We start from the raw sequence: 25,318 nt of genomic DNA on the forward strand, positions 1-25,318 counted from the left end.
TAAATTAGAAAGAACCTTAGGAAATCCCTGAATAGATGATTACTAGGCAACTCAAGCTTGAAATAGTTTTAAGCGATACATTAAATGTTAAAAAATATAGAGTCAGAGACAACTGTTTCCCTTAAATTTTCATACTTGTCATACACACACAGACCCAGCACACACAATGCACTCCCAAGAATCTTTTAGGTAGATGCCCATATTAGTAGAGTAGTTACCAAAGAGTCCACATGTTAAAAATATATATATATGCAAACACTATTTTCTGACACTTTCCATGAGAAATTATATTTACCCTTGACCATATATTAAAAACAACAACAACAGTCTATTTGAAGGAACAATTTATAGCTTCCAGTTTAAACTCATTTTACGTTCCTAATATCTGGAAGTTAGTTTAGAATTTATTTATGTTTATTATTCCTTCAGTGGAAATAGTAATCTTATGTTATTCATCAGGTTTAAAAAACATAACCTAAAATACGTGTGAAAAAATTAAAGCTCTTTTTCTAAAATGGTTTCCCTTATGTATAGACAAATTTGAACCACAGTTTCTCTTACTTCTAGTACAGACATGTAAAATGACATTTTACCCAATTTCTTGAAAGTTTAAATATATTTTTTTCTTTTAAAATAACCATGGATCTGGGGCACCTGGGTGGCTCAGTTGATTAAGCGTCCGACTTCGCTCAGGTCATGATCTCACAGTTCGTGAGTTCGAGCCCCGCATTGGGCTCTGTGCTGACAGCTTGGAGCCTGGAGCCTGCTTCAGATTCTGTGTCTCCCTCTCTCTCTGCCCCTCCCCCGCTCATACTGTCTCTCTCTGTCTCTCAAACATAAATAAACATTAAAAAATAATTTTTTAGGGGCGCCTGGGTGGCGCAGTCGGTTAAGCGTCCGACTTCAGCCAGGTCACGATCTCGCGGTCCTTGAGTTCGAGCCCCGCGTCAGGCTCTGGGCTGATGGCTCGGAGCCTGGAGCCTGTTTCAATTCTGTGTCTCCCTCTCTCTCTGCCCCTCCCCCGTTCATGCTCTGTCTCTCTCTGTCCCAAAAATAAATAAACGTTGAAAAAAAAAATTTTTTTTAATATTTTTTTAAATAACTCTGGATGGCAAGATATAATTAAACAATTTCTTTTGAGATGATGCAAAATTTTTACAGAAAGTTCAAAAAAGATATTTCCATTAGTCAAACATGTTACAATCTTTACCTCCCTTTAATATACTATTATTATTTGTAATCACTTCAAGCTTTTATATACATATATTGTATATATATAACCTTTATATAATATGTATATATTTTTCATATATATATTATACATATATATGTATTATATATATATAATATACATATATATATATAAACTCAGGGTTATTGTTTGATTGGTTAGACTGAGTAGTTGTTTTGAACTACATTAGAAACTATGTTGAGTATGATGCACTATTTTCACCTAGTCCTTTTAACCAGAGCAGTCACAAAACAGAATAATGAATCATCTCAACATTAATGCTCCTAATACTTGATATCAATTAAATATCAAAATCACATCACAAGTTGTAATAACAATTAAGTATATGCACAGGATTTGAGAAATGGCTACCAAAAATATTTTTATTCAAGTCTTCTCAAAGACATCTATTATACTCAGTCACCTTAAAAGAGTTTTTCTCCTGTACCCCACCAAGAGTTAGGGATAACACTGGAAGATAATTACAGGTAGAAATTCCCTGACTATGATGACTAAAATGATAAATATGAAAGAAGAGAGTAAAATGGTGAGAATAATGAGTCTGTAATTTACCCAAAACAATGCAAAGTGGACTGCCTTCAAAAATACAAAGTTCTCTGGGGTGCCTGGGTGGCTCAGTCGGTTGAGCGTCCGACTTCAGCTCAGGTCATGATCTCATGGTCCGTGAGTTCGAGCCCCGCGTCGGGCTCTGTGCTGACAGCTCAGAGCCTAGAGCCTGCTTCAGATTCTGTGTCTCCCTCTCTCTCTGACCCTCCCCTGTTCATGCTCTATCTCTCTCTGTCTCAAAAATAAATAAAAAAACATTAAAAAAAAATTAAAAAAATACAAAGTTCTCATCTAACAAAACTAGTTAAGTATATCCTAACTGGCTACTGACTTAGGAAGTAACAACATACTAACTATGTTAAATTTGGGCCAAAAATAAAACATTTTATACCTTCTGTTTGAGGCTAATCCCAGACACTAAATAATTAAGCTATAATTCAAATGTTTCTTTCATGTTTCCCAGACCTTTTGTCACTTAGAGATAGGGGTTTCTTATTCTAAGTAAGAGATGTAGTGTTCTAAAGCTTTCAAAATTTTAAAGCTTTCCTTAAAGTGGATAGATATTCTTCTTCTTATTTTTAGTTAAATAAGAATTTGATGATAGGTTATCAGAAGATTATGGAATAGAAATTTTTCTTAAAGAAATGTTTGGTTTTACTTGTCTATTTTACAGCATTCATGCATACAAATAACCCTCCAAAAGATTGGAAACCATATTCTACCTAAAGATAGAGGATGGGGGTCAGGAAGAAGGAAGACAATGGAGATTTAAATTTTAGGCACCTGCTTTTAGTGTTTTTAATACTTTCAAATGAGGAATGTGTTGTGCTTTATTATGTCATAGATGTGCGTTAAGTAATTTAACCTAACGATATTCAAAGTCCTTTCTATATGCTTCCTAAATCAATTATCAATTAGAATACACTTGAATATTTTTGACAACTGAGAATTTCATATTTTTTTCAAGCAGTCCATTTCATTTTCAAAAAGCTATGCTTCTTAGAAAGATTTTCTTTATACTGAGCAGAAAGGGGCTTTCCTGTGACTTCCTCTCATTGGTTTTAACTTTATGCTTTCCATATTTGAGAATAAATTAAGCCTCTTGTAAGAGTTCTTTAAACGGGTAATGATAATGACTTTATCTTGTATATATTCAACTTCTCTAATGACTTCAGTTGAACCTTGTTGTGGCCAAACAGCAATTCTGTCCACCCCTATGAATTTGCTCTTTTACTTCATCTGGGTCTTTCAAATCTGGTAACATTTAAAATTGAATGATATTATCAATAATGTATTTATTTAAACTATTCAATGCTTTCTAGGTCCTCCCTGAAGGGTGGAGATATCATCTTTGGACTTCTTTCTTGGAAATCATTGATGGCCATGACAGTAGTCATCTCTGCTGTCAAGCAGCTTGTAAGTTTTTGTGGAGAGAGATGCCAGGGAGTTATAAGTGCTTTACAGAATAATAGAGTTAAGTGACAAAAAATGAGTCATATGTGACATGTTCTTCATTTGATGTATACATAAAACAGAGTGAAGGAGCAAGGGAAGGGAATGATCATATTTCTTTGGGTAGATTTTAAATAATTATAATAAATATAATAGTTTTAATAAAATTGCATATGTCTTAAGAGCTAAAGTGTCACAAAGTGTCAGGTTTTTTTTTAAGTGTAAAAATGTCCAGACATGACATACGTTCAGACACAATCTGCCAAACAAATGGATGACTCCAAATTATTTGTTCTATAAGATTTGAATGATATTTATTGAACACATTTGCATCATTCTGGAATTACTCTTAAAGGCTATGTGCATGCTAGATTTGTTTGATTAATAGAATTATTAAAATATATCTTTATTCATGAAATTTGTGGGGGTGCCTGAGTGGCTCAGTCGGTTGAGCGTCCAACTTCGGTTCAGGTTATGATCTCAAGGTTCATGAGTTAGAGCCCCACGGCAGGCTCTGGGCTGACAGCTCAGAGCCTGGAGCCTGCTTTGGATTCTGTGTCTCCCTCTCTCTCTGCCCTCCCCCGCACATGCTCCGTCTCTCTCTGTCTCTCAAAAATGAATAAACGTTAAAAAAAATTTTAATTCATGAAATTTGTAGGGAAGACCATTGAACATTTTCACCATATAAAGTTATGTCAAGCTAGAATGTACAACAATAGCTTATCTTTCCTAGAAAAGTAAAAAGAGTAAAAACGTAGCTAAGTCTAAGTCTCTACAACATGAGTTAAAATGTTAAAATGGCTTTTGAATCATTGAGGATTTTTGAGTTACTGGCAGGGAATACCTTATCTTGAAATAATGTAAAAAATGATAAAAGAGAGAGAGGGCATTATTGTCTCATGCAATAGAAAATTGTAGCACATTATGAAAACTGGATTCACTAGCCTATGTTGTCCTGACTCAAGATTTATGCAGCTCTGAGCAGTGTTTTCCTCTCATTGACATTACAACCAAATTATTCTCTTTCCTTGTGCTACAGTCCTCAGGAGCTCCAGAGTTATATATTCCCAAGTTCAAGTCCAATGGAAAAGATATCACTTTCTTGTTTGCTTAAGTAAAACCTTAAAAGTTAGTTTGATTGGACCTTACTGGGTCATCAAACTTTGAACCACTCTCTTCTATGAGTGAGGCCTTGGCCACATGCCCACCTGTGTTATGTGGTGCTAACGTGTGGTTTGAGAATTGGTAAGATGTGTTTCTGAAACGAAACAAGGCAAAGTGTCATTGGTTGCTAAGGAGATTAAAAATTCAAAAAATGTCTCTTACATGTTAGCACTAATAAAGGATGAAAGAACAAAAACATAATGAAATGTGTTTAGAATAGATTTCTTTCCTCCAACCACAGTTTTACAGTTTCAGGTATGCCCAACACCTGTTTTTTGTCTATCCATTTCCCATTGCTTTAAAATGGTGGATTCTTCTAATAGAGATGTTTCTTAATCTGTGCTCTCAGAAAGACAGATATCTCCATCTTCTAAAAAGTAAAGTTTGGGTTTAATATTTCCAGTATGCATCAGAGACTTTCTTACTAAAAGAGTTGGAAATTTTTAAGAGTATTGAAAAAGGAAGACTCTAAAAATAAAGTGAATAAGTTCTGTGTACGTTTTATTTCATGAATTTACAGATCGGCACATTCATTATAAAGGAAATTATCAATTTAACATTAATAAGGTGTTCATTGTTTTTGATAAGTTCTCCTACTTGGGAAATAATGTGTGGATAGATCATTCTAGTCATTCCAATCCACTTAAGCCGGAATACAACATACATACTATGTGTAACTGACTTTCACATAAAGAAATAAGACATTTGTACTAGAATGCTCAAGTCTTTAGGAACACAACCATGAAATGGTTGTACCTTTTTCCAATCACTGTTTAACCTCGCTGTTTTGATTTCCCCCTTTGTATTCCTGAACTATTTCAGTCAGTTTCTATAACGTCCAGTTATCTTTTAGGGATTAACATTTAGTGCAATGGAATTTTAAATCTTTCATTTCATTTAATTAAAAACCAAGCCAGTGCCCAGTGGTTTGTAGACCTTGGGTTGGTAAGTCAGGGATGAGAAAGAGGAAAAGGGCAAATGTCTTTACAAACGTGAGGCCCAGGCAGTGATGATAGCCTATAGTTAATTATGTAGTTATGTTGCTGATACGTACAAAGCTATTACGTTTCCTTTTTTTCAGTTCTTTGATTTCTTCCATCAGAGTTTTATAGCTTTCCTCATATAGATCTTACACATATTTTGTTAGATTTGTACCTAAGTTGTTTATTTTTTTCTCTACTCCATTCCTGTCAAACGCTGCCTCTAAAGATTCCTCCAGCGAACCCCAAAATAACAATATTAACTGGATAAGAAATGATTCTCGCCTTTATGTTTACACAATCCCCCAAACTCCGGTGGATACAAGCAAAATATATCTGAAACGTTTTGTCATGTGAGGCTTCGCTCGGATGCATAGGTGCTACATCCCAGCAAGCATCCAAATGGAGAACTACAGTCCAGTTTCACTTTTTAAGACATAGGCTGTTTTCTGTAATTTGGTGGACTTGCTGCTTTTGTTTGCCATGTAGTGTGAGAAGTAGAAAAATCTCATGAACCTGGCTGTTTCACAAGTGTAACAGTTTCACTGCCTCACACCCTCCTCAGCCTTCCTTATACACAGGGAGGTGGTGGGGGGTGACTTCCTACTTTTATTTTTTATATCCAAGTTAGTTAACATATAGTGTAAAAATGGTTTCAGGAGTAGAATTTAGTGATTCATCACTTACATATAACACTGAGTGCTCATCCCGAAAAGTGCTCCTTAATGCCCATCACCCATTTAGCCCATGCCCCCACCCAGCACCCTCAACAACCCTTAGTTTGTTCTCTGTATTAAAGAGTCTCTTACAGTTTGCCTCCCTCTCTGTTTTTATCTTATTTTTCCTTCCTTTTTCCTATGTTCATCTGTTTTGTTCTTTAAATTCCACATATGAGTGAAATCATATGATAGTTGTCTTTCTCTGGCTGGCTTATTTCGCTTAGCATAATACATTCTAGTTCCATCCATGTTGTTGCAAATAGCAAGATTTCATTCTTTTTGATTGCTGTGTACTATTCTATTGTATATATATGCCATATCTTCTTTATCCATTTATCAGTCGATGGACATTTGGGCTCTTTCCATAATTTGGCTATTGTTGATAGCGCTGCTATAAACATTGGAGTGCATGTGTCCTTTCAAGTCAGCATTTTTATATGCTTTGGATAAATTCCGAGTAGTAAAATTTCTGGGTCATAGGGGAGCTCTATTTTTAACTTTTTGAGGAAACTCCATACTGTTTTCCAGAGTGGCTGCACCAGTTTGCATTCCCACCAGCATTTCTCCATAACATTGCCTTGTTTCCTGAGTTGTTGATTTTAGCCATTCTGACAGGTGTGAGGTGGTATCTCATTGTGGTTTTGCTTTGTATTTCCTGATGATGAGTGATGTTGAGCATCTTTTCATGTATCTGTTAGCCATCTGGATGTCTTCTTTGGAAAAGTGTATTTAAGTCTTTTGCCCATTTCCTCACTGGATTATTTGTATTTTGGGTGTTGAGTTTGATGAGTTCCTTATAGATTGTGGATACTAACCTTTTATCTGATATGCCATTTGAAAATATTTTCTCCCATTCCATCGGTTGCCTTTTAGTTATGTTGATTGTTTCCTTTGCTGTGCAGAAGTGGTTTTTTGTTTTTTGTTTTTTTTTAATCTTGATGAGGTCCCAATAGTTCATTTTTGTTTTTGTTTCCCTTGCCTCCAGAGACAAGTCTAATAAGAAGTTCTGTGGCCAAGGTCAAAGGGGTTGTTGTCTGTTTTCTCCTGTAGTATTTTGATGATTTCCTGTCCTACATTTAGGTCTTTCTGCTTTTTTAATAAACCTAATTATTATTGATCCATTTGCAGTCTTATTTAGAATTTCAAGTGCCTCTTGCCTTCAGCTTTGTCCTCATCTGAAATTGTTAAGCAAATGGAAAAATCATCACTCCATGCCTATCGCATATTTAAAACAATAGGTACAGTGAATATAATATGAACTTTTTTGCCTGATTTAAAATTAACAAAAAAGAATTTAATTAGAGAGAGAGTGCAAAAGTGGGGGAGGGGCAGAGGAAGAGAAAGAGAGAATCTTAAGCAGACACCACACTCAGTGTGGAGCCCAACTCGGGGCTCAATCCCATGACCCTGGGATCACGACCTGAGCCAAAATCAAAAGTCAGACACTCAACTCACTGAGCCACCCAGGCACACCTTTAAAAATGTTTAATATCTTAAAAACATAGAATGTTAAGTGTAATATCAGGTTTTATCATTTTGGAGGTTTGTAAAGGTACGAACTAAAGATTTTTGGTACTTAAAATTAGTTTTGGCTTTGGAAGTGATGTCAAATTGTCTTAACGTCAGGGGACTGAGTTCTGGGAAAGTCTCAGAAAAGTAAGCATGTACTGGAAAGCATCTCATTAGTGTCCATAACTTTCTATTACTTAAACTAAGGATGTATACACATCTTTTTCCTTTCATACTTTTTACAATAGGGTATTTTTTGAGGTTGCTTTTTTGGAACCTCTCCACAGTTTTCTAAACCAATAGTCAGCATTGATTTATCTTTTGTGGTATGTGTGGAAAATATTCTTTAAACTTTTGACTTGGGGGTAAACTGCTTTGAATTCAAGAAATAAAATGCCACACAAGTTTAGTAAAGAAATTTTTGTTGTGTCTTTTCCTGAAAATTAAGCGTTCTGATTTCGGGGAACTAGAGGTTGAGAAACTTTACTTCTGGTGTAAACATGGATTGATTTCTTAATACTTTGGTAATAAATAGCAACAGCAAATCCTCTCTAAGTGGTTTTTCAGGGCAGTGAGTATTTGAAAAGAGCAAAACAATAAAAGGGATCAGACACTCTGTAATGACTGGCAGCTGTTGGACTTACGGTGTGTTGGGAGGTGCATATGTGAGGTAAACATTATGTACCTCAGAGACAACTAAGAGATACCTTTGAAGAGGGTGAGGCTCTGCTATTACAGTGCCCATAAAGCCTTCAGTCATTCCTCACTTCTGAAGTTTCTTTCACCTAATGTTACCACAGTATCCCATGTACAACCACAAACACTCTCAACAGGAGACAGCACACATTCATGTTATTCAGTCACAGGAGATAAAACATGTTTGTTCAGCTTCTACTTGTAGTGACAGTTAGTTTCTGAGTTTAAAATACCCAGATGTATCCTTTCCAGGTGTAATTCGATTGATAACCATCCAGGTTCTGATCACCACAACTCTAAAACTTAGGACCTGGGTGATAATTTGACTAGAATGATAATGTGGGCAAAACAATATACTATGTATTCAATACAGGGGAAGACAAGATGATCCGGTGGGGGGAAGACAACCACAATTTAAAAGTAAGATAAACAGGAAACACTTTCCATAGCAGTGTCATATTTTTATCATTAGCCCCCCACACACATTATGTAATCTTTTTTTCCCCAAAATAGTGAATGTAAGGTAACTGAGAGGATGAGTGAATGATGACACAGGGATCAGTTTTATAACATCCTGCAATGTGAAATGAATTCTTGGTTATCAAATTTAGCTGCTTCCCTTTCTGTCCCCTTCAAGTATTTTGTACTTGTCTTTTCTTGAGCATGGATGATAAGAGTACTGGAGATTTGCTATGAGAAGACAATATGATTAAGTAATCACAACAGCCATTAAAACAAGAACACACCATTTCTCAGTACTTGAAAGCTGAAACTGTGTATTTATGTCCACAGGACTTAACTTCACAAATGCTATTTTAATTGATAGTGATAGCAACTATTACTATATGGTTCCTCAGTGTCAGGACACAAGCTAGGTGATTTTTAATAATGTTTTACCCATTTAGTCACCACAACCTAGAAACATAATCAAAAAGAAAATAATTTGTTTTTCTGTTATTACATTATCATAAGCATATTAATGATGAAAGACTCTAGGTACAAGTTCCAAGAACATATTCACACAGTAGTGTTTAAGTGTGACTATTTTTCAAAATTACCCAATGAAACATTTCCCATGATCCATTACTTAAGCTGAATATAATTAGTCATGTTTACTATTTCTTTCTCTATTTGCATCCACTTATGGACGCTATGAGTGAAAAACAAAAGATACAATGAGCTATTAAGTGTGTGTTCATCAGAACACCCACAATTATGAATATTTTATATTTTACACAAGATAATGTGACACCACGTGGTTTGCATTTAGGTTTAAATACCCCAATTATGTTAAAAATAAAAAGAAAATCAACCTTTCTTGTGGGCTGAACACTGCTTCCAGGCCCCTTTTGTTTCTTACTACTACTGTTGCTTTGGATATGCAGGCTCACTGGCTAGGAGAACTTGAGTAACTCCTTATGTATCTTCCAATACAAAGCATCCCCTTTATACTAAACATTAATGAGATTTGGGGATTTTGTCCATGGAATTTTGTTCAAATACACTTCATCTTTAATATGTTTATCATCCCTAATTATGAGTATGTTATATATCAGAAATGTGATGTATAGCTCTAGCACCAGCCTTTGAGGAACTACCATTCTACAAACAGAGCCAGAAAATACAACACAGAAATATAATTACTGAAATATAAAATTCTTATTTTATATTCATTCCAATTCACACATATACTTTACCTTCTTTACTATCACAAATACAAGTATCTCAAATGCTTCTGGAAAATAAATGGGTAGATTTCACTGACAGTCTTACCTCTTATATCCCTCCAACTTGCCATCTTAAGATCCAATGCCAGATACTTTCCAGATGTCACAAATCCAAATCACTGTTCTTGAGGGCATTTCCAGAAGTTTGCAACAGTTATCAGCTAAGTATTACTGTCAGTTAATGCTCCCTAAGATCAACCTTCAATCAATGTATATGATAGGTGTATATATACACAGGCCTATATGTCAATACATTTTAGGATTGTGCTTTACACTATTTCCCTTCTAAGAATAAATTTTAGTGGCCTTTTATGGTACCTGGCATAATAATGGGCAATTTAGTGGCTGTCTTCCCTTGCCTGTATCATTTTCTCCCTTCTGAGTCCTTCCAAACAAATTGCTTGCACTGGTATTAAGATTTGACTACAGGGTGAAAACACTAAGATAAAAATAAAATGTTAACTCTAATTTCTACAGAATATTACTGAACATTTAAATTATTTTGGTCACTTCACTTCTCCAAAATTGCCATAAGAAACCAGCTTTTGTTTAAAAGTTATTTATTTTGGAAGTTCTGTTCTTGATTATCCAGGGTCAAAAATAATATAATTAATTAGCTAGGATAAAGGTCAGCTCCTAAAGGAAATTATATTCAAACATATACATTTAAATAAGGCTTACAATGGGAGTAACAAGAATGAATGTCACACAGGAAGAAGTTTTTCTAAAACTTGATTCATATGAAAAACCAAACACTAAGTGAATAAGAGCAAGGGAAGAATCTAGTTTTGAATAAAGAATCAGGGTTCCACTGGATTTACCAGTTAAACATTTTAAACACTTACCTTAAATACTTAGAGTTGTGTTATAGTGTATATCACTCAACAATATTTATGAACAATTTATAATTTAAGATGCATGATTTTTAGGTATAGAGAGCTAAGTAATTAGGGAGTGTACTCCACTTAAGAACCTAAATCGTAACAGCCTATGTTTGACACTAAAAAGCTACTAATTGCTTCCTATTCATATTTAACATTCTCCACGATAATATTTCAGTTCCTCAGTAAAGTGGTGTAAAGGATACCAAGCTTAATCCTACTACTTATGGAGAAGGAAAAAATGAATAGTGTCCAGGACAAAGGAAATGCTTGTGAACGAAAGATAAATAATTTGAAGACCCTACTACATAGTTCCCTTTTGCTTAAACACATTGAAAAATGTACAACATTCATAAGTGTTTCCTAGTTGGATGGTACAAATACTTTAAGGACAATGTATATTGGTAGATGCATCATAAAACCTTGGGTAACTAACTTATCTGTATATTAGTATATGTTTCATCCACTATGGCTGGGTTAGGCCATTTGTCTAAGAGGATTCCTCTGTGTTACCCTTTGAAAGGCTTCCTTTACTTCCTTGTTCCTCAAGGTATAGATAACAGGATTCAGAGCAGGGGTGACCACTGTGTACATGAGTGCAGTTGCTTTGTCTGTTTCTGGAGTGTGTACAGTCTTTGGTTGGATATAAGTGAACAAGGCAGTGCCATAGAACAGAGAAACAACCAAGATATGAGATGAACAAGTGGAGAAAGCTCTGTGTCTGCCAGCTGCTGAAGGGATTCTCAAGATGGTTACAAGAATTCGCAGGTAGGAGCACAAGATGAGCAAACAGGGAGTCATGATGAAGATCATGGAGAGAACAAACATCACAATCCTATTGTGGGAGGTATCAACACAAGCCAGTTTCATTACAGGCATGATGTCACAGAAAAAGTGCTGAATCTTTCCTGTTCCGCAGAAGGGAAGACTGAAGATCCAGGTGATCTGGGCTGACTCCACCACCACCCCAGTGGTCCAAGACGCTGTAGCCAATATCAAACACATGTGAGGGCTCATCAAGAGTGTATAACGCAGCGGGTAACAAATAGCTACAAAGCGATCATAAGCCATGGCTGCTAGCAGGGAGCATTCTGTCAGTCCCAAGATGGCAAATGTGTACATCTGAGCTGCACAACCACCCACACTTATAGTCTTGGTCTCCATCAGCAGATGCACCAGCATCTGAGGCACCACACTGGTGATGTAGCACATCTCCAGGAAGGAGAGGTTAACCAGGAAGAAATACATGGGAGTGTGTAAGGAAGTGGAGACCCAGATCAGGGAAATGATGATGAGGTTTCCTCCCACAGTAAACAAGTAAATGAGTAAGAACACAACGAAGAGCACAGGCTGTAACTCTGCTAGAGAGGAAAAAGCCACAAATGTGAATTTGGTGCAGAGGGACTGATTTCCACTCATTGTAGGCTCAGAGCCAGACATCTGTGGAGACAACAGAGAGGACAGGTAATCCTGAAGGGAATCCGGACCACCATGGTTGCCTATCAAACCCCAGCAAAGGAGCTCTCGTAGGATCAATGGTCCTACATGAGAACCTAAACATTTGGATTTATTTTGATAAATATTTCTAAATAAATGCCCAATTAAAATAGATGCAGTTTTCTTCCTGGTTTTGTTTTCTAGATCTTGTGGTGTTTTCACAAAAATTAAAAGAAAACAATGGCTTTAAATTATATAATCTAATTTTTGTTTTTATCTTATTGATATTCTAATCCTATACACAGGGTATATGTAAGCAATATGGGAAGATATTCTATTGAAAAAGTTACACAAAACTTAAGCGTAGAGAGTAAAATACAAAAGTGCTATATTTAGGTTCTGAATTCCACACTTTTTTTCAAGCCATAATTAAGGGTCCAGAAGGGAGTATATTTCCAGCCATGTATCTATTTGCGTACATGAAGTTACTCATTTAGATTTGAAAAAAATAATCAAATGATTAGGCAGGCAAAATCCATGGAAACCAAAACTAACAGAATCTTCTTTCCACAACCTCAGTGTAATTTTACAGGAAATTATGAATAGGGGAACATACCTAGAACCATAAGGTGAATTTTCTTTTCCCTGTTGGTCTTCCAGACTTTCTACAATTCCAAACTGGTGGTGGAATAGGCAGTATTTTTATTCTGACTAAAGACCGAAGGGATTGTATTCACTGCACAGTTTAATTAGATTTCTCTCAAGAGGGATTTCTTCAGAAACAACAATGAACATTTGATGTAAATTTCGTTTTCATTTTTTGAACACATTTTCCAGAGAGAATCTATTACTGTTAGTTACATCAGTTAAGTTTCAATGTGTAAAATGAAAAGTTTCTAATGGATTTCCATTATGCAATTGAACTAATTATTGGATTTGTGAATGTTTGCCATGGTAATCTTCTTTAAGCTCCTCCAATGGACAGTGACTGTTCAGGTCTTTGTGATATTGTAGGCACAGTGCAGGGACAAAGAAGCTCCATTAACACCACAGATGGCTTTCACTTAATTATCTATGTGGAAATTAACAACATAAATAAATAGACCTTAACAGGGCAATTCCTAATTTTGAATGCTTCTAATTAAAATAATTTGTCAGAAACGTGAACAATGTGTTTTCTGCACTTCCTCAAGAAGTGGAAAAACTCATTCATTCTGAGAATTTTTATTTTCAAACATAACACATTTTTAAATTTTGTTTCTAGTTTTATGGAGATATAATTGGAAAATAGAATTTTACATATTTAAAGTTTACACATGACAATTACATATAATATACATATAATTGTGAAATAATTTTCACAATTAGGATAATGAACACCTAAATCACCATGCATTGTTATCATTTTGAGTGTGATGACAAAGCTTAGGATATGTTGTCTTAGCAAAGTTCAAGTATACAATGCAGTATTATTAACTAATACCATCATGCTATATACATTATATCCCCAAACTTATTCATCTTATAACTGAAAGCTTTTACCCTTTGATCAACATCTATCCATTTCTCCCACTCCCCAACTCATTCTACTCTCTGTTTCGAGTTCAATTTTTTTTAGACTCCACATAACTGAGATCATATGGTATATGTCCTTCTGTTTCTGACTTATTTGACTTAGCCTAATGCCCTCCGAGTCCATCCATGTTGTCACAATTGGCAGTATTTCTTTATTTTTTTATGGCTAAATAATATCCCTCTTTGAAATTGGTCTTAATGATTTTTGGAGCACAGGCAAGAAAGGCAAAAATAAACAAGTGGGACTACATCAAATAAAAACGTTTCTGCACAGCAAGGGAAAGACAGTTAAGAGCATGAAACAGACTGAAGTTATTTATGGGTAAATAGAAATAAAAAAGTGAAAGAAACCAGTGGCAGCATTCTGGAAAACAGTGTGGAGGTTCCTCAAAAAATTAAAAATAGACCTACCCTATGACCCAGCAATAGCACTGCTAGGAATTTACCCAAGGGATACAGGAGTACTGATGCACAGGGGCACTTGTACCCCAATGTTTATAGCAGCACTCTCAACAATAGCCAAATTATGGAAAGAGCCTAAATGTCCATCAACTGATGAATGGATAAAGAAATTGTGGTTTATATACACAATGGAGTACTACATGGCAATGAGAAAGAACGAAATATGGCCCTTTGTAGCAACGTGGATGGAACTGGAGAGTGTGATGCTAAGTGAAATGAGCCATACAGAGAAAGACAGATACCGTATGGTTTCACTCTTATGTGGATCCTGAGAAACTCAACAGAAACCCATGGGGGAGGGGAAGGAAAAAAAAAAAGAGGTTAGAGTGGGAGAGAGCCAAAGCATAAGAGACTGTTAAAAACTGAGAACAAACTGAGGGTTGATGGGGGGTGAGAGGGAGGGGAGGGTGGGTGATGGGTATTGAGGAGGGCACCTTTTGGGATGAGCACTGGGTGTTGTATGGAAACCAATTTGACAATAAACTTCATATATTGAAAAGAAAAAGAAAAAAAGAAACCAGTGGCAGCAACGTGTGGGAGAAGTTTGCTCATGAAGGGGAAGAGATAGACAGGGTGATACCTAGAGAAAAACAAAAGACAGGATAAGATTATTTATTATTGTTATTCATTATGTTTTTAAGATGGAGAACCATATGTCATATCTGGTGTGAAGGAACCATCTAAAAAAAAGCTCTCTATTGCTTATTTTGGAAATAAAATGATATAACATATTTTAATATTTGAATTAAAGTACTAACTTAGAAAACTATGAACATCTCAGGGTAGAAAATTACAAACAGCCATTTATCATAATAAGATCTGTGTTTCTAGGACCTACAATATTTGATTTGAGATAAAGAGTAACTTAGCATTTGCAACAGTATTTAGATAGTCTTTTAATAAGATTAATTAATTAAGTGACAATACCATGAATTTTATCAAAGCTTATCAGTTATTAGTAAAGTGATAGCAACTATTACTATATGGTTCCTCAGTGTCAGGACATGAGCTAGGTGATTTTTAATAATATTTTGCCCATTTAATCACCACAACCTATAAACATAATGAAAAATAAAATAATTTGTTTTCTGTTATTACATTATGATAAACATATTAAAGATGAAGTGTATTTGAACAAAATTCCATGGACAAAATCTCAAAATCTCATTCATGTTTAGTATAAAGGGGATTCTCTCTCTTTCTCTGTGTCTGTGGGATTGTGGGTGATCATCTCCCATGCTCAGATTTTTGGTCTCAGGCCGCAGTGTTTGGCAGAAATCAGTGATTTTTCAGAACATTGGAAGGTGCCCACAACTGGCACTAGTGGTTTTTTGTTTTTTGTTTTTTTTTTTTTGTCACTTCAAAGCTCCTATGGACAGTCCTTTGCTTTTCCATACAAGAGTAAGCTTAGCAATGCTTTGCTTCATTCTAGGTCAGGCTGCCTGCAGATATAGACCCTTTCCTCTGCTGCCTTATTGCCAGTTACATTATATACAGTATATTAAAAGAGTTTATTAATACTGTACTGTAGTCAACATCCATGCGAACATATACAATGACCCCCATGCAGAAAAAATGTTGAAAAGAAAGATGGTAAGAAGAAGGAGGTTATTTTAGTGGAAATTAAGAAGGAAATCATCGAGAAGTACAAACAAGGTATGCGAGTGACCGAAATTGCAAGATTTTGTAAGAAGTTTACATTTGCATCTTGTCCGCAGAGAAGAAGGAGAAAAAGGCGGAGGAATCCTTCACTTCAAACGAGATTAGGGAGAAGGGTAAAATGTGAGAAACAGGGCAAAATTTTGTAGAAAGGAACCACATGAATAAGGCTGTAGTGCGAGCGATGAATCTGTTTAACAACAATGCAATGTCACATTTCTGTGAAATCCTCAAAAGGCGGCAAAAACAAGTGTCATTGTCTGGGTTCCTTGTTAAAGTTGCACAAAAAGAAAAAGATTCCATTAAGTCAATAGAAAGCAGAGATTCCACTAGTGATAGTGAAAGTTGTTCTACACAAACTCTCTTGTCTCCCTCACACCAGCCATAAAGCTTTTTTTCAAAGGTAAGCACAGATTAATTTATTTTTCTTTACACTTTGTATTTTCTTTATTATTTTGCATTATATTGCAGTATTGCAATCATTTTTATATGAATATTTTTGGGTTGTGGAATGAATCATCTGAGTTTCCATTATTTTTTGGGGGGAAATTCATTTTGATATACAAGTGCTTTGGATTATAAGCACTTTTCCAGAAAAACTTGTGCTCGCAAACCAAGGTTTTACTGTACTAACATCTCTTCTATTATTACACACAAAAACAGTTTGTGAAAGACTTGATTGTGTGTTTTTGTGTTTGTTTTGTTGTAAATTGGTAGAATTTTCTGGTGAAGTCATTTGGGTCTATTTTGGGGGGAAATTTTTTTGACTACTGATTCATCTTTTGCAAAATTGTATGTCTAATCCAGTTATCCATTTTTTCTTGAGTCAGTTTTAGAAAACTATCTTTTTTTCCTCAGTGTTATCTTTATTTGACACTCATTCTTTTTTAATCTGGAATACCTGAATAGAGATACCTTTTATTTATTATTTATTACTTTTTTATTATTTGCTTTATTTTCTGAGTGTATCTTGCCAGACCATTGCCAAATTTTATCTTTTCAAAGATCAATGCTGGGTCCACTAATATTCTCCTCTGTACATAACATTTTGTTTCACTAATCTCTGATGTTTTCTTTGTAATTTATTTCCTTCCATTTCCTTTTTTTATTTATTTCATTTTTTATTAAAAAATTTTTTTAATGTTTATTTTTACTTTCAGGGAGAGAAAGAGAGACAGAGCATGAGAGAGGGAGGAGCATAGAGAGAGGGAGACACAGAATCTGAAGCAGGCTCCAGGGTCTGAGCTGTCAGCACAGAGCCTGACACGGGACTCGAACTCATGAACCAGGAGATCATGACCTGAGCCAAAGTCAGATGCTTAATTGACTGATCCACTGAGACGCCCCAAATTTATTTCATTTTTTTAAATGTTTTATTTATTTTGAGAAAGAGAGAGAGAAAGGGAGCAAGCAAGCACTAGCAGGGGAGGGGTAGGGAGAAAGGGAGAAAGGGAGAAAGAGAATCCCAAGAAGGCTCCATGTTCAGTGTGGAGTCTGATGCAGGGTTTGATCTCACGACCATGAGATCACGACCTGAGCCAAAAACAAGAATCGGAGGCTTAACAGACTCTTTATGAGTCACCCAGGCACACTTTCCTTCCATTTTCATTGGGTTTAACTTACTATTGTTTTGAAAATTCTAGGGATGAATTGTTGTCATTATTTCTTGTTGTAATTAAAAGCAAACATATGAATTGTACTTTAATTAGGAATTTTATGAATTCCAGATAATGTTTTTGGCAAGTCAACATGGCAGGAAGATCAATGGCTCCTCAAAGATGTCCATGCCCTAAGCCCCCAAAGCTGTGAATATGTTAACTTGTATGGAAAAAAGGCATTTTGTAGATGTAAAAATACTAGAGACTTTAATATGGGGAGATTATTCTGAGAAATCTGAGTTGGCTCAATCTAATCACGTGAATTCTTAGAAATGACTCTTAGAATGCAACTCTTGATCTTGGGGTCCTGAGTTCAAAGCCCACGTTGGGAGGATTTTATTTAAGTTAAAAAAAATGAAACGTGTAAACTATGTTCATTACATTTTTTTAAAAGATAAATCCCTCAGTTTAAAGCACACAAATAGATTTTACACATCTTAAGTGTTTACACACTTTTCACATTTACACACCACATTTGGTGTGAGTTTAATTTGTGTTCATCACCTTCTAAGAACTTGGATTCCTCAGGATTAATTCACATATTGAAATTCCAAAACTGAAATCTATGGACCAAATCCTAGACGAATGTAAGGACATACTTTATCTTTATTCAAGAGCCACTAGATAGCCTATCCTGCTGACATATCTTCATTCTTTACTCTTTCAAAATGAATCTCATGGTTATAAATGATACAGATTCACAAGAAGTTGCAAAGATAGTACAGGGTGGTCACGTGCACATTTTAGTTAAACATAAAGCAGGACATTAAACACACTAAGTTGACATTTTACAAAATGTGAATACACGTGAATGGCTCTATACCATTTTATTGCATGTGTAGATTCATGTAACCACTATTAGCGATTATGGTTGAGTTTTGTAAAAAGTTTTTGAAGGGGTGTGAAATATCTATGGAAGAAAAAAACAATAAACATGTGAAGATAAAAAGTGAATTTTGTTAAATTAGAATTATAATGCAATCTTTTTGAGATGGGCATCTGTGTCTAGTGTACCTTTCAAACCTGCTGTTTAGCACAGCGCCTGTCACTTCGTAGGTGAAGAAAAAAATCTATGGAAAAGAATCACTGATGTTTTTTCAGGCAAATGCAAATGTGTAACAACTGGAAAATTATCAGCTAAAATAGTTATGATGAATGACTCACAAGGTGGCAGTAATATATACTTAGGGGATGCGTCGTACAAGATGACTTTAGGAACTGGCCAGGAGCTAGACTACCGTAAAGTGGCAATTGGACACTTACACACTGAGCTTACACAGTGTATTTAGTGGGTAGTTGTCTCTATCTAGTAAATTGAAAGAGCTTTAGAAATTCCAAAAATAAAATATTCCAAGTATTAAAAAAGAAAAAAGAAAAATTACTTACTTTTTTTTGGCATTAACTTAGACATTATAAGATACTACTTCCATGGAATGTTATATGAAATTTGGTACTGTCTACAGTGTTCTCCTATTAAAACAAACCAACAGCCAAACTATTTAGGGTATAAGACTGCAATAAAATACGTGCCAATTATCAGCTTAACTTGAGGTGTTTAATCATTTGAAATGATTATTACTAGAAAAATATATGTTTAAGATAACATTTAAAAATGAATTAAAATTTGAAATTTAAAAATTATGTAAGTTTCAAGGACGTAGTACAAATCTCTTTTGTCAGTATTGGACCAAAATCTATTCCATAAAAAGTACAAAAATCTTACAGGGAAAATGAAAATCTCTGTTCCTTATACAGTCTTGGCATATTAATAGTTGTAATCCTGAGGGATTTGACCAGTGTGCCCAATAGACCCACCACAAAATATCTATTATTGAAAAATACATATTGAATTGCAGTCATTATACCTTAAAAAATATAGACAGTTTCATGAAAATTCTACATTCTCCACTATGAGATTTAAACAGGTGTGTAATTAATAGTAGTTCCTTCTAATATCCCTTGGGTCATTTCCCCAAAGCCAGTCACACTTTTAAATATTACTACTAAAATATATCCACCACTTAGTGCCATTGCAAAGCAGGTTAGTGTGTCCAAGGTATTTGCTTAGTTCTGAAAATTTGAACCAATAAACAAAATTATGTATCTTTAAAGTTGTCATGAAACTTCTAATTAAAGAAGAAATACAAGGTTTTATTTGGTAAGATATATCCAGATATTCTTTATGGCTTATTTCTTCCCTCAATTAAAAAAAAAACTCATGTTATCTGCATATCTGTGTATAATAAAAACATTTTAAGACAAGTAAATATAGGACTTTATGGAAAAAGGAATAAGCTCATAATTCATTAAAATAAAACAAAAAGTAATGGGGTCCTTGTTCTGTCTAGAAAGCTGTAGAATGGTAAAGAAATGAGTATGAAGAAAAAAATGAGAGTTGTGTATTTAAGGAATGCTGTGGATTACAACCATGCAAAGTCTTTTCAATTCAGAGACTGGGTTCATTCATTTTCCAGTTAAGTAACTACACTTTGTGTTGTACTGTTCCAGTAAGAGACATGTAATGATGATTTCAGCTTTGTCTGGTGTTCCAAATACTGATGATGTAATTGCAAAGATCCATAATCAATTGTTTTAATGGGAAAATATATATTTGGGAGAAACCTGGCTAGAATGAAAGGTAAAGTCTGTTTCTTCAGAAATATTGGAAGCTGACCAGCTTAGTAAGAAGTGAAAGAGCTCTTTGGACTCCTGAGATATAGCCAGCTAAGTTAGTGGACTTAAGTAAATGTCATTAAGTTATCAAAATGCTATGCAGCAAGTAAAATTTTATATTCTCTAGAGCATGTAGTAATCATGGCAACTCGGTCACAGTTTGCGAATTTTAAAAAAGATAATATAAATCTGTGGTATTGCTTGTAATCACTGATGACAAATCTTTCCCAAAGAGGATATATGCAATATAGTCAGTAGGGTTTTTAGGATTATAGCAGGAATGAGAGGAACACTTGGAGACACATTCTATGATATTATCAACCCTTGATTTTCCAAAATTTTGAATTTACATGTGCCCAGGCATGGTGAAAAATTTACAACACTAATTTTCAAGCAATCAAGAAAATGGTGATTTCCTTGGATAGCCTTATTCTTATTTTACATTAGAGACCATGGATGGTACACTGTAGAGCTTGATCACTCAAAGTTCAGCCATTCAACCTAGCATTGCTTTCTGTGGCATCAATATCAGAGTTCTGAGGGGCGGTAGTGGCTCAGGCATTTTAGGCATAACTAAAAATCATAATATAATAAATATAAATGAATAAATTTCAATAAAATATGGATACTTTCATCAACTCTCATATTCTTATTTTTCTCCAAATAATGGAGTAATTTTAGTGCCATGACAAGTATAGAATTGTTGCAAAATGCTGGTGAGCATGAAAATACATGTGAAGCTTTTTATCAGTTTTGCTAAATGTACCAATAACAATGTTGTTGTTCTTTCACTGATGATGAGAATGGTATTGAAGTATGTTTTGCAATAATGGTGAGAGGCTAATGGGCACAATTAAAGTTACATCTGTCCCTGTGATTCTGGGACTTATAGGGGAATGGAGAGTGTGGGAGCACCAACATTCCTTTCCTTATGCTACTGAGGAAGTTGGCTTCAGAACTTAGAGTAAGCAAAATAGACAAGTGAGAGAGTATCACAAGTACATATATTTGGGATGGAATTAAAGCAGAATTCTTTGAATGAGCCACTTATTTCAGAATGGATCCAGAAGCTGTGAGTTTTCAGCTCCTTTCTTTCAGAGGGGAAATCTGTTTTAAATATTTTTACTATAGAAGGAAGTAGTTAAGTATTTTTCTGAATTAAATTAGAAAGTGTACTGTAAAATAGTAGATCCAATACTCACCTAACCCCGCTATTAAAAAAAAAAACATTGTTCATCTCAGTCTCAACGTAGCATTATGAGTAATTATTTTTCCAATATGTTTCTGACATTACTAATGTCTGCTATGCTATTGCTGAGTAAAGCTTGTACAGAAAATATTTGTCTAATTCTACTTTTGGTCACAATACTTAATTCTAAATAAGATCTAGCAATTGAGTTCATAATAAATGAGTGAATACTTTTATGGCTAGATTTTTAGTGGACGCACAATAGTGACTAACTCTCACTTCTGACCATGCAGTTTTGGAAATGATTGACAGTCTATTCAGAGTTTAGCTAAACTACCTCATGATGCTGCTGACTTGACATCTTTTTGGGGTAGCCAGATTGCCTGCAGGGCCCTTGAACTGGTATTAACCTCCCCCCGGCCGCCGCTTGAATGCAAACCTTAGGTAACAGCCCAGAATCACAAGTAAATATAAGCTCCTGATATGATTCCCCAACCGCCTTTGTGATAAATCATAGATTCCCCTGTCTCCTGGGGCTTTCTCCTTAGCCCTTAGATAAAAACCCCAAGAAAGCATACCCAAGTCATGCTCTTTTTGGTCTAAATTGACCAAACTGGCCTTAGCCAGGGAACCCCAAAGTACCCCACTCTCAGATTCTAATACAAGTATGTGCCCCAGCTCCTGCTTCACTCTCTCTGCCTGCACTGTGCCTTGACTTCCCCATGTGGCACCTTGAGTGAGCTGTGTGCCTCCTCCAGGACCAGTGAGTAATAAATTTCTCTATTTTGCTTTCCCTTGTGGTCTTTTGTTGAATCCTAGTTCAACATCCTACCCATCTCTACTTAATGATAACTGAATTTGGAAGGAGGACTTCTCTATTCAAAGTCACAATTGTTCAGAAGGATTTTTAAGCCCAACACAAATACTAGGACCATACTTATGTCAGTAGTAGAAATAGGGGCCCAGGGAAGTCAAATTATGGTTCAAGAGACAACATTAAAAATCACGTAAGTTAGCAGCCCCAGGAAGATTACAGAAAAACACCAAAATCAAACATGTAAGTTATGCTTATTTTTTACTATGTTTATCAATTGCTTTTCATATATACATACATGTGTGTGCACATGTAAACGTATATGTAAATGTATATGTACATAGAAGATGATGGTGTGGAGTACACACTCCATTCTTATAAACATGCAATCTATATCCTAAAAGATTCCAAAAGTCAAACTTGCCCATAATTTCTCTTTTTGTTCCCTGGATTTATTTCATATTTTTAAAAATTAGTAGATGATTCTATTTTAAATATCATCTGCCTAAACTACTTCTACTTAATCCTGACAACGGCATGCCTCTGATGAAGAACATGAGCTGCAGGCTGTGACTATTGACAAAAAAAAAAAAAAAAACTGCACCTACGTGATAAGCAATTAGTAGGAGTCATGCAAAATATTTCTTTGATCTTGCTTATATTTTATTGTAAACATTATTTCTGCACCAGAGGAATAGAACGATGAGATGCCTGAGCACAGTGATGCTTTTATGGATTTTATTGATATATTTGAGATTATACCTGTATTTAAACAATATCCTTTCGTGCACATATTTGATTCTTACAGAGAAACTAGTCTGAGACATGATTTGTGAAAATCACACCAGAGTCACTGAATTTCTTCTTCTCGGTTTTACAAATAACCCTGAGATGCAAGTTTCCCTCTTTATTTTGTTCCTGGTCATCTATACAGTCACTTTGTTGGGCAACTTCCTTATCGTCACAGTTACCAGTGTGGATCCTGCTCTTCAAACACCCATGTACTTCTTTCTCCGAAACCTATCACTTCTCGAAGTCTGTTTTACCTTGGTCATGGTGCCGAAGATGCTGGTCGATCTAGTGTCTCCAAGGAAAATCATCTCTTTTGTAGGCTGTGGTGCCCAGATGTACTTTTTCTTCTTCTTTGGCAGCTCTGAATGTTTTCTTCTGTCTATGATGGCTTATGATCGCTTTGTGGCCATCTGTAACCCTCTCCGTTATTCAGTCATAATGAATAGGTCCCTGTGCTTGTGGATGGCTGTTGGCTCTTGGATGTCTGGTGTTCCTGTCTCTATGCTACAAACAGCTTGGTTGATGGCCCTTCCTTTCTGTGGACCAAATACCATAGACCACTTTTTTTGTGATGGTCCTCCGGTGTTGAAACTAGTCACTCAGGACACAAGCATGTATGAAATGCAAGCGCTTGCCTCCACACTACTGTTTATTATGTTTCCTTTTTCCCTCATTTTGGTCTCCTACATCCGCATTATCACAACTGTTCTCAGGATGCCATCTGCTACTGGTCGCCAGAAGGCATTCTCCACCTGTTCATCACACCTCATTGTGGTATCCCTTTTCTATGGAACCGCCAGCTTGACCTACCTACGGCCCAAATCCAGCCAGTCCCCTGAAAGCAAGAAGCTAGTGTCATTGTCATACACTGTCATCACTCCTATGTTAAATCCGATCATCTACAGCCTAAGGAACAATGAAGTGAAGGGGGCTGTCAAGAGGACAGTCACTCAAAAAGTCTTGCAGAAGTTAGATGTGTTTTGAATTCTATTGTCTAGAGTGTTTCTAAGCAAAGCAGGGGCAGCAGGACCCACTGACAAAAGCTTAAAAAGAATATAAGATTTGCTTTGATTTTGTCAGTATCACTTACCGTGATGGGTGGATCTCAGTGTATCAGTCTGAGTCTCAGCAAGAGATGGATGGTACTTTCAAATTGGAATCATTGAGAGAATATTAATGAGGGGGCTCTTAACAAACTGGGGAATGGAGTTAGATAACTGTCACACAGCTCATAGGATGGAAATTCCATATCTCTTGCCCTGAAGGGACAAAGAGGAGTATGAACTGGAACCAGGATGATCCTACTACAATAAATAAAAGTCACTCAACAGGAATTCTGGTTTTTAGTAGAGGAAGGTAGCCATCCCAGTCTTATTCCATCCTGACTCTCAAATTTGCCGATTCCTGTTCTTCATCCAACCAAATCTGAGGGGCACCTGTGTGGCTCAGTTGGTTGAGGTCCAACTCTTGATCTGCTCAGGTCATAATCTTGCAGTTTATGAGTTGAAGCCCCACATCTAGCTCTGCACAGCTAGTGCATAGCCTGGTTGGGATTCTCTCTCTCTCTCTCTCTGTCCCTCCACCACTCTTGCTCTCTTGTTCTCTCAAAAGAAATAAATAAAGTTAAAAAAAATCTGAGACAGAGGGCAAGAATGTCTATTGGTGCAGTATATAAAGGCCAGCCTTGTGGGGCACAAATCAGAATAGAAAATCATGAAGTGTAAATGAAAATATTCACCACAAACCTCTATACATTCTGCAGCTAATGTGATGCAAATATAATCATGTACTGTGTTTTACTAACTTTTTAAAATATGTATTAAAAGGTAGAGACTTCCAGTTGCCAAGAATTCATGGTTCAAATTGTTTATATGTGTAGCTGTTTTAAATGAAGTTATTTAATAAGATTATTTTAGTATTAACATTTGATGATGTGGGTCTGGACTTTTTTGATCGTTGGCTAAATCATCTATTCATTTTTACTAATTAACTTTTACTTATTAGAATTTAAACAAAAAATACTTGCTGGACACGATAGTAAAACCAAAAGAGTAGTGATAATAATAGACAACATGATCTATCAAGTCACTGTCTTTAATGTCCATGCAACAACCCAACAGGTAGATCTTATTA

General features: G+C 35.5%; 2 protein-coding genes across 2 annotated transcripts; one reads left to right on the forward strand and one right to left on the reverse strand.

Annotated features, from left to right (window-relative positions):
• Positions 1–11,403: 11,403 nt before the first annotated feature.
• On the reverse strand, positions 11,404–12,345 carry LOC106982802 (olfactory receptor 10C1-like). The gene has a single exon (XM_015080978.1). The coding sequence runs from the start codon at positions 12,343–12,345 to the stop codon at positions 11,404–11,406; it is 942 nt and encodes a 313-aa protein (XP_014936464.1).
• Positions 12,346–23,218: 10,873 nt separating this feature from the next.
• On the forward strand, positions 23,219–24,169 carry LOC106978424 (olfactory receptor 10A7). The gene has a single exon (XM_015076121.1). It carries the CDS (start codon positions 23,219–23,221, stop codon positions 24,167–24,169), a length of 951 nt encoding a protein of 316 aa, XP_014931607.1.
• The last annotated feature ends 1,149 nt before the right edge of the window (positions 24,170–25,318 follow it).

Source organism: Acinonyx jubatus, chromosome B4 (genome assembly GCF_027475565.1).
Source record: "Acinonyx jubatus isolate Ajub_Pintada_27869175 chromosome B4, VMU_Ajub_asm_v1.0, whole genome shotgun sequence".
Classification (NCBI taxonomy): domain Eukaryota; kingdom Metazoa; phylum Chordata; class Mammalia; order Carnivora; family Felidae; genus Acinonyx; species Acinonyx jubatus.

Bases quoted from the DNA above. Each gene is read 5' to 3' on its own strand.
- LOC106982802 (XM_015080978.1), bottom strand. From the start codon at position 12,345: ATGAGTGGAAATCAGTCCCTCTGCACCAAATTCACATTTGTGGCTTTT.
- LOC106978424 (XM_015076121.1), top strand. From the start codon at position 23,219: ATGATTTGTGAAAATCACACCAGAGTCACTGAATTTCTTCTTCTCGGT.